The sequence below is a fragment of the Sciurus vulgaris genome (assembly GCF_902686455.1).
Source record: "Sciurus vulgaris genome assembly, chromosome: 12".
NCBI classification, from domain to species: domain Eukaryota; kingdom Metazoa; phylum Chordata; class Mammalia; order Rodentia; family Sciuridae; genus Sciurus; species Sciurus vulgaris.
Window position 1 is genome coordinate 14,227,584 of NC_136473.1, and position 15,301 is coordinate 14,242,884.

At 46.2% G+C, this 15,301-nt stretch overlaps 1 protein-coding gene across 6 annotated transcripts in view; it reads right to left on the reverse strand.

Annotated features, from left to right (window-relative positions):
• SFMBT2 (Scm like with four mbt domains 2) overlaps nucleotides 1–15,301 on the reverse strand; it is a 213,509-nt gene that overhangs the window by 19,075 nt on the left and 179,133 nt on the right. For all 6 annotated transcript variants that reach the window (XM_079108106.1, XM_079108107.1, XM_079108103.1 and 3 more), the window contains 2 exons: nucleotides 12,235–12,344; nucleotides 959–1,134 (listed from right to left, as the gene is read on the reverse strand). In XM_079108106.1, the coding sequence (XP_078964232.1) occupies nucleotides 959–1,134; nucleotides 12,235–12,344 (286 nt within the window). The remainder of the gene's footprint in view (nucleotides 1–958; nucleotides 1,135–12,234; nucleotides 12,345–15,301) is intronic.

Genomic DNA, 15,301 nt, shown 5'->3' on the forward strand with positions numbered 1-15,301 from the left:
CACAGTAAGCGTAGCTGACCTAACAGGAGTGGAAGGTAGACATGGGTGTGCAGAGAGAGACACACCGCGAGCAAAGTCAGGTACGTCCAGATTCCTGGTTCCCACACCCAAGTGAACGAGTCACAGGTGGCTGTGGCTCACAGAGTACTGGACACACAGTGTGGGTCCCTGTCACACTCTGGTAGGTAGCTGGAACGTGAGCTGGCAGAGCCAACTGCCCCTGGGATTACAGAGAATGGAGGTTGAGCTCAGAAGTTGTGGATCCGAGTCTTCAGGGCTTGAGGTGTCAGAGGTGGAGGTGTCTGGAGCCGCTGCCAGCGTGGAGAAGGCCACCAGGATAGAGGAAGCGCGGGGCTGAGATTGACCACCAGCCACGGCAGAGATCACTGAATGCCATGGGGGTGGCAGAGGCACGTGCTAGCAGTCAGAAAAGTAGCTCCACGTCGAGGTAGGAAGGGGGGCCAAGGCAGCTGGGAGCAAAGAAGGCGACAGCTGCTCCAGAATCTCCATCACAGCCTAGAGAGGGTGCTGGGTGTGTCTAAGCAGGGGAGAAGCCAGCCATAAGAAGGACGTGGAAGAAAGGCATCAAAAGACCCAGTTGGCTTCTTGGCATGAGGACAAGACATAGACTTGGGTTCCTGAGCATCATGAATCACCAGTTTATTGTGCCCTTCTCCCAGTCTCAGAGCTGTGGAGTCAGTGGATCCATGGAAGATTCAAGATGGTACCCGCATTCTCCTTTTCCAAAGCCTGCAGACAATGATCCATCTTGTTTTGAACTGACCCCCATCCCTCCCTTACAGAGGGATCTGCCTGAGTGAATCTTAAAGAAATCTCCAGGGTTTTTCTATGAAAGGCTACTTCAGAAAGTTAAAAATGAAACAAAAGTCAAATATATTACACTGCAGTTCCAGCTTAATAGACCAAGGTTGTTGGTTTTCTCATCATTCGTACTTACTGTATTTGGTTTTGGTGTGAATGGAACAGTTCTCTGGGCAGTTTCCAGAAACCAGCACAGGACTAAACAGATTTGGACAGCATTCTAGCTTGGCACAAACGCGTCGGCAGAAATTTGCCACTTGGTCAGATGTTCGTACAATCTTGACCACAGCCCTGTACGTTTTACCTCTGTACCTAGAAAATAAGGAAGGCAAAGCAATGGTAAAAAAGCAAATTATTATTCAGACCTATTCTGCAGAGCATATACCAAAAGCAGCCACGTCATTCTCTAATGACAATGCTGTGTGTGGTTTCCATTTTATTGGCTTTTATATACTTCTTTACAGTCTCACAAAAATATTTTGAAGAAATGCTCATTAGTGTGCACAAAATACATGGCAACAGGGCTAAATCTGCAGCAAGGATTTCCATTTAGTTCTTGTTGTGCTGTGTATAACCTCATGCCAAACATCAGTAGGGTTTGATACGTACCTAACCGCCGTGGTCCTCAAAATGAAGTTAATGAAATCTAAAGGATATTCTGCTGCTGCTATATTTCAGTTTTGAAAAGTCCAAGTGCGTATGGGCTCATGACTCTGCTTTGAAACACCACGTAAATTCAGAACACTGAAATGACATCTTTGCCAAGACCGCATAGCACACTGTTGAAATGGGGGACAATTTCCATTATTCATAAGTGGCATCTGTGCGGAATGGTGATAGGTAAGCAAGGTCACATTTAAAAGGAGAGAAACACAATGGATTTCATGAGAACAAAACAAATAACAAAATCCAGCCACTGCAGCACAGCCGTGAGCTGAGCAGACCATACAAGGATTCCATGGCGCTTGGCTTTGGGGGGTCCCAGAACCACGATGGGCCTCAGGCAAATGACCAACAGGTACAGAAAAGCCTGTGTGTCAGGAGCAAAGATGGAGCAATGGGAAAGAGCAAAGCCATTCCCCACACCTCGCGGGTCAGTCACCTTTCCTGTCCCTGTCTATGATGGGGCAGTGAGGGGTGGCTCTGTGCACTACAACAGCTTCTACAGCATCCCTCCCACCACAGTTTGGTTTTCTCCCTTCAGGGCAGCACATCCAGACCTGTCTGAACACACACACCCTCAGCCATTCCTCGGGCACTACGATCTTAACCAAGTTAGTCAGCGGACGAGGTCACAGGGCCCAGAGTACATCTTCAGAGAGCTGGCCTGGGGGCCATCGGTCTTTACTCCACTGAGGCCTTCGGGAAGTTAAGAGTCTTTATTTGTATAGGAGGAATAACAAAATTCATCTTTTTCCAGTTAAAAAGTAAAAAGGGAGAGAAAAGCAGCAAATTTAACTGAAGGATCTCACCTAAGACACCTCCACGCTTGTTAGGTCCCCTCCAAATTCATGTTAAAGCCCTAACCCCTACAGTGACTGTATTTGGACATGGGGCCTTTGAAGAAATTAAGGTTACATCATGTGAACAGGATGGACCCAAAAAAACAGGCTGGAATCTACATGAGAAGACGAGACTTTACAGGTGTGTGCAGAGAGAATGGCCATCCATAAGACAAAGAGGGGGCCTCAGGGGACACCTGCCCTGCTGACACCTTGACCTTAGCTTCCCCACCCCCAGGTTTATGAGAAAATGAGTGTCAGTTGCTTACACCACTCAGCTGGGGGTTACTGTTATGGCAGCTGGGCTCATACAACCTCAGAGAGGAAAGGGAGGGACAAGGACAGGGACCCCAAGACAGCTTGTCACCCACAAAGCTGCTTCTCCCCTGATCACAGCTGCGTCCTGCTGTGCATTCTGCCCTTTCTTGGTCTACATTTTGCGATGGTTCTCTGAGGGCATCCCTGAGTGGTTTTCTCTTCTCTTCAAGGGAGACCAGTGTACAGTGGACATATGGAAGTTTTCCCAACATTGTTTTCAAGGCACCAGAAAGAGGAGACCCAGAAACTCCAACCCCTTTCATCCTTACAATGAACTGATTTAATGGTGTGGAAATCTTACAATACAACTAACACTGCTTACAGAGATGCCCTCTTTACTGCCATGATACTGAAAATATTCACTAGTCTCTGAAGGTCCTCCCTATGATCTGGTGACAACGGAGGAAAGTGGGACCGATGTTGTTTAACCATAATGACAAATCCAGGTTGTCCTTCCTCCCTCCTGCCCGCCTACAAAGAGGACCAGGGATGGAAGAGTGTGGCTGCTTCTCGAATCTAAACACTGTCATCATGTGCTGTTCTTCACCTGCAGGAAAGAAACCTTTCTCCTCAGAAAAGCATCTGCAACGACCAGCCACAGATCTAAGGAAGGCAGAGCGGACAACTCTTGGTTTACAAACAGGTCCTGGGGGCTTCATCCAAATATTTAATGTGATATGAAGCCCAGCTGGAAACATGAGCACTTAGAAATCAGTTTTGATCACCTTTCCATACGTGTTTGAGGCAATCGAGGGCACAAAATAATGCTAGACTTTCCAGGTGGCCTGGCCCACTGGTCTTTGATTGGTTCACTCTCACTAAACACAGAGGCCACTGACGTGGCTACATCAGGACAGCTGTGCCCATGAAGCTCTGTCCCTGAGGTGGACCCTGGTTTTCAAGTTGAAATCCTAAGTAACTTATTTTGCAGAAAAACAGTACACAGTGGTTGGTAGCTTTGGCAGACAATGTTTGTGCTAATTTTGGGGAAAACAACCAAAATCAAGAGGAATCAACCTCTAAGGTGGGTTTCAATGCCAACCAGTAAGGGGAGGACCTGAAATCTTCACCTTTCCTGCTCTTTCTCACACTGGTACCTGATAGTCCATGACGGGAAGAGCAGGCCGTTAACTTCAAGAGATGTGAGTCTAAAACAAGGAGACTGTCATTTCCGTGACTTGCTGGTAAAAATTAAGTTCTAGAGCCTTGATCTGGTTCACAAAAGAATAATGTAGTAATAGACGCAAATAGAAAAACTGCTACTGAGTGTCTTTCAGCTTTTTTTTTTTTTTAATGTTTTTCTGGAGTCTGGAAAAACTCATTTTCCCCCAATAAATCACTTAAAAAAATAATTTTAACTTGAAAAAATGTACTTTATATTTATTCACTGATCTTTAATATCCCAGTACCTCTGCCCTCCTTTTTCTCCAGTTTCTCTGATGTGCCAAGCTTGACTTTCCACGGAGTAAGAACTAAAAAAGCAACACTTTGTAGATAAAATCGTGCTTTAAATCCGATAGCCTTGCACAACTGTTGACTTTTCTCAGACCTCCATCAATCCCACTGTAGAAACCTCCCCCTCCCTACGCCAGAGGAGGTCCTCTAGGACTCTATGGGGGTGTTCGTGCTTTTGACACATTTCGTGCCCCAAAACCAGCACAACGCTGTGAACACTGTATACCCCCCATGTTGTGGATATGTGGATGGATCTGTTTTTCCTTGCAGTTTTATCCAAGACATTTTGGTGGTCCAAGGGCTGTTTAAAAGAGCTCAATATCAAGATTCTTAAAGTCTCTTAGAGAAATAAAATCATTAAGACATAAAAAAATAAAAGCAGGAGAAATGTAAAAACCAGGTCAGATGTCAAACTGTGGCAGGAGATCTCCAAGAGCAGCAGATACTTCAGTTTGCCAGACCTCTGAGTCACAAGAGACACACGTGCCGTGGCGCATCAGAGGGACGCAGGGAGCTAAAGGAGGCAGTCGCCTGGGGGAAATGGGAAAAGGGTGGCTTTCTGGCTTTTTCCCTCCCAAACTGGGGATGACCCGGAAGATGTGTTTTAGTGAAATTTCCATGGATAGAAAAGTCCACTGATGAGAACAGACAGCTAACAGATAACGGGGCCTTTCCTCTCTCCTGCCCTCCCTGCACCATGCTGTCTGGACACCAGGGTGCCCAGGCGGTGCCAGCCCACCTGCTTAGACAGGACCCCTTTCATCAAGGGCTGCTGGCAGATAGCCTTCAGTGCAGCCTCTATAGCGTCTGCCTAAGCTGCCAAAAGCTGCCTTGCCCCCACCTGCTCTGGGATGGTGTCCATCAGCAATGTCCTCCTGAAGAGGTAAGAAGGGCTAGCCACCTGGGCCTGGTTCAGGACTGTCATGAAGGGCCTTTCTAATCCCAGAGCTTCTGAGCTGCCCATCTCTCTACTTGTCCAACTCTCCTGCCTCCCCTCCTTCAAAGGGGTGGGTCCCAAATGCCTGCATATGGGAGGCACCCAGCCCAGGACAGGCAGAAAGCAGACAGCAGGTGGAGAGGAGGCCATCTGCACGCAGGTAGAAGTCCACCTGAGGAGGGAGTGAAGTGGTAGGACACTGGGGTGGCCTGGGGCCAGAAGAAGTAAAGAACAAACAGGTCTACTGAGGCTGGCCTGAGTCGGGTTTCCACTGTCAAGAGGGGAGGGCAAAGATGGCAAAGGAAAAGGCCAGGATGAAGCAGGCGTGCTGGATGGGGCCTGGGACCTGGGACGGATCGCGCCTCCAGCAAGGGATAGCAATGGCAGGCCACAGCTGCTGCCTTTGGGAGGGCTGGTTCACATCGAGGGCCTTGTGCTTCTGAGGTGATAAGAATGGTTCCCTGTGGCTAGACGGTGGGAATGACATGGCAAGGGCTGGACCCCTGCTCTCCTGCTGGGACTCTGGAATCTGGTATGTGCCAGGCAGAGGGTGCCTGCGGGGCCACCCCAATAAAAATGCTGGGCTTAGGCCTCTATGGGTAGCAACATCACCCCTGTGTCTCTGCATTTTTGTTGCTGGGGAAGGAGTGTGTTCTCCAATGGGAGGAAGAGCCCATGAGGAAGCCTGAGCAAGGAGATTCTTCCAGACTCTGCCTGTGTCCACTTTCCTTACGATCTTTCTACACTGCTGTAATAAATCTTAGGTACGTGTACAACGTTATGCCAAGCCCTGTGATTCCTTGCAGCAAATCTCTGAATAGGACATAGACTTGGAGACTCCCAACTCAACAAGTACAGAAATAAAAGTTTTTACACATGCCTGTATGTGTGTATGTCCCATATACAGGGAGACCCATGTACATCGACACCCTAGCTCTGTTCACAGAACCCACAGCAGCAACACCCTAAGAGCAGTGAGCATAGCTAATGCCAGGTCTTAGGTTCTAGAGGTCATGTTATGACCCCCTTACCCCCCAACAATAATGACCCTACCCCAAGGGAAAATCAAGGCTCCCTGGAGAAATGGCTGATTCCAGAACTGGAGACAGGAAAGAAGATATATTCTGAACATCTTGTTGGGTGGGAAAGAAAAAGTTTACCAAAGAATGACAGAGACACACTGAAGGGACAAGAAGCCTGCTTCACGTGGCTCTCACTGGCCAAATCCAAGGCAACCTGACATCAAAATAAGTCATGATCATAATGGAGGATAACACACTGGGTAACCAGCAATCCACCGATCACACCAAGGAAGTAAGCCAATGAGCTGGAAGTTGATGGTGGGTGGCATTATTACATAGCATCGAGTATCTCCCCACAGACGACCTGAGTTGGAGCAGAGTATAGACACCGCCTCACTGAATGATCAGAGTAAACCAGTGGGATGAGGCAGATGGGAACGCTGTGCCACCAGGTAAGAGGCTCCGAAGACCGCAGCACTTCTTATGTGATCTTCCTGCTCCCAAAGCACAATCTGACCCCCACCGTCAGCATGAAGGGAACCCAGAACCAAGTGGGCTTCACACCGTGTGTGGTCCATGGTTCAGACCCGCCCAGGCCGTGAGAGCCAAGGAGAGCCTAAGCAACCACCGCAGAGGGAAGGAGACTGGAGAGCAAGGCCACGCCTGGTGACGTGTGACCCTCACCTGGACGCTTCTGCCACAAAGGACAGTACCGGGACAACTAGAGAACCAGAGAATTCGAGGATCAGTGGTGCCGTGCCAGTACTAATTGTCCAGTTGTGATCACGTAGGACAATGCCCTTGTTTAGTAGGGCAAAGACGTGACTGAGTCTTTGCAGGTGATATGATGGCTTGCCACAATTGATTTTCAAACTGATCAGGAGAGAGTATAGTACCTTTATTCTGTGTTGGTAATTTTTCTGTCAACTTGATAATTTAAAAATGAACACCTGGTTTTCTAGGCAGGACATGGGCAAAGGACAGCCCCAGAACACATGCTGACACCTCCCCCACACACGGTGGGTCCTGGGGGAAGAACACACCGGCCACTCGCCACTAGGCCCAGCAAGGCTCTGCAGCATGCAGATAAACATTTACAGCACACATTCCAAGTCCTGAGAAGAGGAGGGAGGAGGAGAATATTAAGAAATCCATGCCAGAGGACTGGCTGCCGTGGAAATAATCTCCAAAGGAGGAAGGAAAACGCAAGAAACATAAAGGATCACTGGGCTGGGGATCGTGACCAGCAGGAGAACAGAAAGGACGGGAGGAGGGGGAGGCATCCAGTTAGGAGATCCTTTATGCCCCACAGTCCTCAGACAGGGGCTCTTGCTCCATTTTTTAACAGCTCCTCCACCCTCTCTTCCTAGCCCTTTCACATTGCTGAGGTTCTGGAAGATTCTGGAAGCAGGAAAGTCATCTCCTTTTCACTACAAACTGAGCACATAAGGAGAGGCTATGGCTGACCTCGGTCAGTGTGGGGGCCCACTTGGAACCCCAGAGTAACTATGGAGATAATGTTAAGCTGACAGATACAGAAAGAAGTCTCTGGGAGCTTCTGTTATCTGACAGCAAAAACTTCTGAGGAAGGAGGATTGCCATAAATCCCCTCTTTGGTGTGGCCTCCACTCACAGAGGGACAGCAGGAGTGAACCCACCCTAACGCCCTTTCTGGAGGGGCTCCACGGCCTGAAGATGAAAAGCCCACTTGCACCCGCAGAAACAAGCATTATCTCGCACTTTCTTATCTCCACTCTGTTCTCTCACACAACAACTTCTCCTTCTCGAAGAACTCTTCTTGCAGAGAAGCCTCCCCTGCCTGCTGCCTTGACCTCCTGAGGCTGGCTGCAGACACCCCTAATTCTAACCGCCCCTTTGAGCCGCTCCTGAGTCATCCCACGCATGCGCACAGCACCCATCAATCAACTCCCTCCGTCCTCCCCTTGCCTCTGTTGCCAGTTTAATCCACAGGATCCCAGTCGCTGAACCTAAGAGGGTAGAGAAGGCTTTTCCTCCCTGACATCAATAAGGATGCCCAAACCCGAAGCAGGGATTTAATTCCATGTAGGAGGGTACGTGGCGGGAATAGAGGGGGCACAGGACCAGGGAGCCAGAGGAGTGGCAGCTTGAATGGTCACTCCTCCTTCCTACCAACATGGATGTGTAAGGATCCACTGGTAAGTGACAGCACAGCCCAAGGGGACAACTTCAGTGCAGCCCGGGTTCCATCATTCACATCCAGGATGAGCCCTTATCAGGAGCGGTTAGCAAACCCTCTTAGGCAGTGATGGGGTGAGGGAGCAGAGGTCAAGGCCGTTCTTCCACGGAGTTCAGGAATAACCCTGCAGAATCAGGGAAGCTCGGCAGGCTGTGAGAGGACAGGGAGAGGCCTGGTCCTGAATTCCTTCATGGTGGCACCCTCTTAATCCTCCCTCTCCAGGGTTTCTGGTTTTCCAGCCTCGTAATACAAAATAAGCTCAGAAATTTCTTCTTTTTCCTTCTCGCTGCCTGCATTTCAAGGACTGAGAGGGAGCTCTGTGCCATGTGTAAATGGGGTACTGGGTTTATTTTAGGAGAGACTCATTCAGAACTTCCTAAACCGGTCTGAGTCTGAACCAGACACACAATGCCACAACCAGGAGAATTTAAGGACACAGGCAGGGAGCTGCCTGCTCCTGCATCAGACTGGCCCAGCTGCTGGCTTCACCTGACGTTCACCACCCACGTTTCCAGGGGAGCGCACCACACCTCCTGAGCAAGCGGAGCACAGATCAACAGTTGAGGAAGCCCTTCTCACAGAAACCACTGTATAGCCTGGTACTACAGCTCACTGTTCACAAAATACACGCTTGAGTAAAGGCCAAAGGCAGGGCAAATAAACGAGAGTACATAAAAAATTAGCCATTGTTCATGAAAAGGAAGAAACCATAGATTTCCAGAGCTGAGCATGACTCATCTTTAGATGAGATGATTTTTAAGTAAAAATCTGACTTGATCTCCTTGCCTAAGTGACCATGAAGTTTAATTTACTTGAAATGATAACCAGCACGTTTTCTTTAAATATTCTGAATATCTGCAATAAAGGACTGGAAAAAAATATGGTAGGCCTTTACCTGGCTTTTATAACAACCAGCTCAAAAGCATTTAAAGCACAGCTAACATGGTCTTTTTTTCCCCCAAGAAGATTCTATAACATGTTGAAAAACATATTTAAATGTCTCTAGGTGCATGGAGTTGGAAAGGCATTTTAAAATCCCCCTAAGGTATTGCCTAGATTTCTCCTAAATTCAAAATAATGTAGGTCAGTTTAGAGTACCTAAATTCATCAGAAGAAGGAAATCTTCTCTTTCAGAAGAGCGTAAATGAATGACACAGAACCCACTTTTCCCTTCATACAACAGTGAAAGCAACACTTTTGCTTTCTGATCCATGCTGAGGACTAACGATGAGAGAGAGTCCTTCCTTACAGGTTGTCATGGTTTGGAATGTGAGGTATTCCCCAGAAGCTCATGTCTGGGATAATGCAGGAACACAGCAATAAGTGCAATGACCAGATTTTGAGAGCTATAACAATTAGTGGATTACCCCATTGATGAGTTAATAATGTGAAAGGAATATGGTGCTGGGTGATAAATGTAGGCAGCTGGGATGTGGACGGGAGGAAGGTAGGTTACTGGGGGCTTGCCTTTGGGGTTTATATTTTGTCCCTGGCACCTTGCTCTTTCTCTGTTTCCTGGAGCCGAGGAGCTTTCCTGCTCCACACCCTTCCACCATGATGCTCTGCCTCACCTCAGGCCCACAGTGATGAAGTCAGCTGCCCATGGACCGAACCATGAGTCAAAACAAACTTTTCCTTCTTTAAGTTGTTCCTGTTAGGTATTTTGGTCACAGCAATGCAAAGCTAACACGTGTGATGTTCAAATACTGCAAGTTTCCTTCATACTGTGAAAGGTATGGTTACTTAGGTAAATAAAAGTCAACCGCCAAAGACATGTCTATGACTGTGTTAGTTTTTATTATACTTGCAGGTCAAAACCTTTTCAAAGGCACCTTGTCAGATAATTTTTTTTTTTTTTTAAGGAAAAAACCCATCAGCAGTCCCAGACGCTAATTGACAGCAATCACACGGCCCTGCAGACCGTCTCAGGCCCTCGCTTCCTGAAGACATTCTTTGTAACATTACAGTTTAGCTCCCAAGAGCAACTAAGACAAGGGATGCCTTAAATGCAGGTCGGCCCTCTGCTCGGTTAATTTATTCAAGACAGAAAACATCTCTTGCCTCTCAGCTTGGAGGGGAAGAAGCCAGCTCACTCTCCTTCTGTTTCCACCAAAGAAAAGAACAAAGTTGTCATGATCTAAAATGTTGTCATTTTCCATCAGAAGGAAAGAGGTGACTCAACATGCAGGGTTGTCACAGGAAGGCCCCTGCTGACTGTAAACCTGTCATCATTAGCAGCTGCTGGGAGATGCTGCTAGGATCACACAGCTAAAACCCCACTCAGACATCTCCTCATTATAAGTTGCTGCGTAAGATTCTGCTATGAAACTTCCTGTCATCTCCGATATGGTAGGTAATACGGTGCCTTTACGATTCAGCAGAGCTGGATTTCACCACGTCTGTTTTGATTGTATCAGGCTGGATTTAATAAAAGCTCTGATCGACCTGGTAACATAAAAATAAGTGCCAACACTTGCAAAATGAACTCTTCCCTGTCACTCTGGTGTCTGGAGCAAGTTTCTGGCTGATTTAGAAGCAGGGAGCTTTTCCTGGAATGGAAGGTCTTTGTGCTTTCACTATTTTCTGTAACCTTTAGGCATGCCTGGACTGCACTGGATCGTACAGAAAGGACTTAAAACAAGAAGAAAGGATTTCTGTATCAATACTTAAGATTTCTGCCATCACCATTAACAAGGCCTTAGGAGAAAACCTACTTCAGTGACTGGTGTCCCCCTGAGAAAGCAGGAAAGAAAGGAATACTCAACAGGAAAGCACTTGGTTTTCTCCGAGCTACAAACGAGGCTCACGTGGGTCTCTCAGGAATAAAGGAATGATGACAAGCAGTGACACCTTTCACTGGCAGGCCACTTCACACAAATAAGCCCTCTCCTTTCTTGCACATATCCTCTTAGCCCTTGTGATTTGGCGGATTCTCACTACCACTCATGGGACTTTTGCAGAACCTAAAATGATAGAGCTGTTCTATGGGACACTGGGAATATGGAGTGAGTGACTGAGAAGCAACATGGAAAAGCAGTGAGCTCACGACCCAGGAAACTACTGCTGGCGGTCCAAATTATTAAGAATCCCTCCGCTTTCACTACAAATGTGACAGACACCTTGTTAAAACTTTAGACATCAAAAAGAGGCTCATTCTTCCAAAGAAGCATCATTTCCTAAATGCTATATATCAATAATATTTTAGGATACTGTTAAAAGGAGATCAACCAGTAAGATATTCTCTATCCATAAATGATTATTAAAAGCCCCGAGAAGTTCAAGCAATTATTGAACATCAAGCTTTCCTGAGAAAATTAGTCTCTTCTATGAACTTCTCAACAACCAAGTTCAAGCACACTGATACCGTTTCTGCTCTTGTTTTTGGAGGTCAAGAAACTGAAAGCAAAGAAAAATTTCATCTTTCCAATTGGCCTGCTTCCAAAGAAAGGAAAGTTATCCAACTACATGTCAACCCTGAGCCCACTGCCACTTCATTTAACTCCAACTAAACAGATCCATAAGTTCCTTTCATCTTTAAAAATCCTCAAATCCCAGAGTCAGAGCCTTTGCATTTATGTAAACTCTTCATAATAGCAAATATTTAAGAGTTGTTAATGAACATGGCAAGAAGTATTCTTTCTTTATAACTGTTTCTCCACGTGAACAAATAATCTATGGGCTCAGAAACACAGTAAATTTATATTTTGAATGTATAACAAAAAAATCATGTAAGCAAATCCCTATTTCACTTTAGAAATCCTGAGCCTTCAGGCAACTGTATTATCCAGCAAAAATGCCAATAAATCTGTATGCAGTACATAGACCTGCAGAATGATAATTCATGGATTTGTTTCTAGTTTTATAAAATATATCAAAGTGAGGAATGACAAGTTTCAAATCAGCAGGCAAAGTAGCAACAAATTAGCAAAAACCCTGTGTCCCAGAACTGAGAGTACTTACTTGGCTTTCAGTGTCTCCTCCTGGAAATTCCAGTGTGGATCTTCCACCAATTGCAATTCTCTTAACACCCTTCCAGGCTTGTAGGCTGCATTGATTATCATGCTAAGAACCTGTTGGTAAAAAGAAACCCACGATGAAGAGAAACTGTGTTCATTCCTGTAGAAACAAGAACACCATGCCTGGCACTTCAGAGGGGTTCACCGAATACTGTGTTAAGTGAAGGGGTCTGACGAAGTCTGACAGAACACTGCAGATTATACCGGCTGACGCACATGCAGAGATAGGAAGGGTCCACACCCATTCATCTGTTGAAGGCACAGAGGTTGGTTTCATAGTCTAGCTATTGTGAATTGAGCTACTATAAATATTGATGTGGCTGCGTCACTCTAGTATGCTGGTTTTAACTACTTTGGATACACACCGAGATGTCAAAGGGTGGTTCCATTCCTAGTTTTTTGAGGAATCTCCATACTGCTTTCCAGACTGGTTACACCAATTTGCAGTCCCACCAGCAAAGTATGAGTGTCCCCTCTCCCTGCACATCCTTGCCCACATTTATTGTTACTTGTATTCTTGATCATTGCCATTTCTGACCAAAGTGAGGTGAAATCTCAGTGTAATTTGCATCTCTCTAATTGCTAGAGATGTGAAATAAGCCAATTCCAAGAAACCAAAGGTTCGATGTTCTCTCTGATATGCAGATGCTAACACACAACAAAGGGGTAGGGAGAATAGAAATTCAGTGGGTTAAACAAAGGGGAATGAAGGAAGGAAGTGGGGACAGGAATAGGAAAGACAGTGGAATGAATCTGACCTAACTTTCCTATGTACATATATGAATATATCACAGTGAATCCCATCATCATGTACATCCACAAGACTGGGATCCTAATTAGAATAAGATATACTCCAGGTTTGAACAAATATGTCAAAATAGACTCTACTGTCATGTCTAACTAAAAAGAACAAATCAAAAAGAAAGAAAGAAAGAAAGAAAGAAAGAAAGAAAGAAAGAAAGAAAGAAGAAAGAAAGAGGGAAAGAAAAAGTGCCCCAGTCAACCCCTCTTGCTAGACAGAGGCACACACTCATTAGCTCTTCTAGTTGCAGAGAAATGGAACATTTCCTCCAAAAATCAGTTCATTATTCCCCAACAGGAGAACTCTTCAGTAAGACAGGTTACAGAGAATTTCATTTTATTTTTAAAAGACACATTTCATAAGGAACCAATAAAACTGAGACAATATGCTTAGGCCAACACTTCCGGAGAGACTTCAGACACCTATAAGGAGTGTAAAAAATCATTTGAAATCCATTTAATCCTGGCTCAATTTATGGACATTTAATACTAGGACAACTCTCTTGGAGATATATTTTAAAGGTAGTCTGGACCATGTACTACCATCTAGTAGCCTATTTCCTCAAACTACCCCCTTCATTCCCAAGTCGTGTCCGAGGAAATAAGGATGTAGTCACTGCCCGCTATGGGGCTCCCAGAAAGACCAGGCCTTTCCAGTCTCAGAGTCCCAACAGCAGGCTCTGGGGAGATAAGATGTTCCCATTAATTTTCAATGTGCTTCTTTAACGAAGAGAGCAGGAACTCAGACCCCCTGGGCACTGAGCCATGTTCCAATGGCTCCCTCACCAAAGGCATGGCTCTGTCAAGGCACTAAAAGCCACACGGCAATATAGACAGTCTGGGCAAGTTTACATCTTCTGTATTAGAATAATCATCTGATTCTCTTCCCTGTCTGTACAATTTAATAAACTGAGTTTAAGATAAATTTAATTAGAACTGGCTGCAAGAATGCACAAAGTGTTTATCAAAAGACAATAAAATTTCAACTGTTTCTTTTCATTGTGATTAGCGGAGAAAACCCTAGAGCTACATTTTCTTTGCCGCTATCGCAATGCAGTTTGTGACTATGAAAAGAAGACGTCTGCCAGAATTCAAGGCAGCCTGGGAAAAAGGAAGCAATTAAATTATAAAAAAAGCATCCTATATTGAATATTTGTCCCATGGCTTTTCCTGACATCACATCACTCACCTCCAAATTCAACAAGGTCTCTACAAAGCACTGGAACTGGGAGCTGCGTCGTTTCCAGGTGTAGGACACCTGAGGGCATTGCAGTTATCCCATGAAAATAACCAAGTGGGCAGTGGCTGTCACTACCTGGAGCTCAACTGAACCACTGCGCCTTGCAGAGTGTGAGATACAATTCAACACGCTCTTGATCAGGGAGTCTCAGGGAACCTGTCCCCAACCCAAAGGGCCCCGGGTGTAAGCATCGAAGAATATGCCCAATAAACCAGTGTGAGCAACTCAGAGCATAAAGTCACACTAGAGCAGTGCCCGACTGCATTCTTGGAGCTCAGGAAGTGTGCCCAGAACACACCTCTAGATCCAAGTTCCCCCCCATGGTTACAGCGGAAAAGCAATAACCTTTCTAGTTCAACAGATCTGGGATCAAATCCCAGTTCCATCCCCTGGAAGCTACAGGTCCTTGGTTATGATGCTTACCTGACTTTCCTCTTCTGTACGCGGGGCACTGCCATCTGCCCAGTTCACAGGGATATTATGGGAAAGATGCAAGGCGCCATCTTGGTTTATAAAGGTGCTCAAAGGTAGCCCTCTTCTGGCTGTTGTCACAGTCCTTTTCGATCCACAAGACAAACCCTCTCTATCCCCACTGGCCTGTATTTATGTTTCTAGTCCTGCATCTTTGGAAATAAATCCTCCTTAAGAAGTTCCTTGAGTTTTTGTAGCTCCCATTTTTAGAACCAAATTTCTCAAAAAAAGTAGTTTGTATGGTAATTCTTCAATTCTCAACCCGGCCAAATCCAGCTCTACACAAAAAACTGCCGTGGGAGAGGGCCCCAGTGGCCTCATGAGCAAATCTGGGCAGGGGTCTCCACCTATCTGGGCCTTAGTAAACCCCCACAGTGGCTCCAGAGGGCCAGCCCTGCATACTCCAGAGCATACTGCCTCTGCTCAACCAGCTCTGAAGTGTGTTCAGAAAGTGGGGGGTGGTCAGGGCATGGGGCAGAGGGGAGGAGAAGGAGGGGAA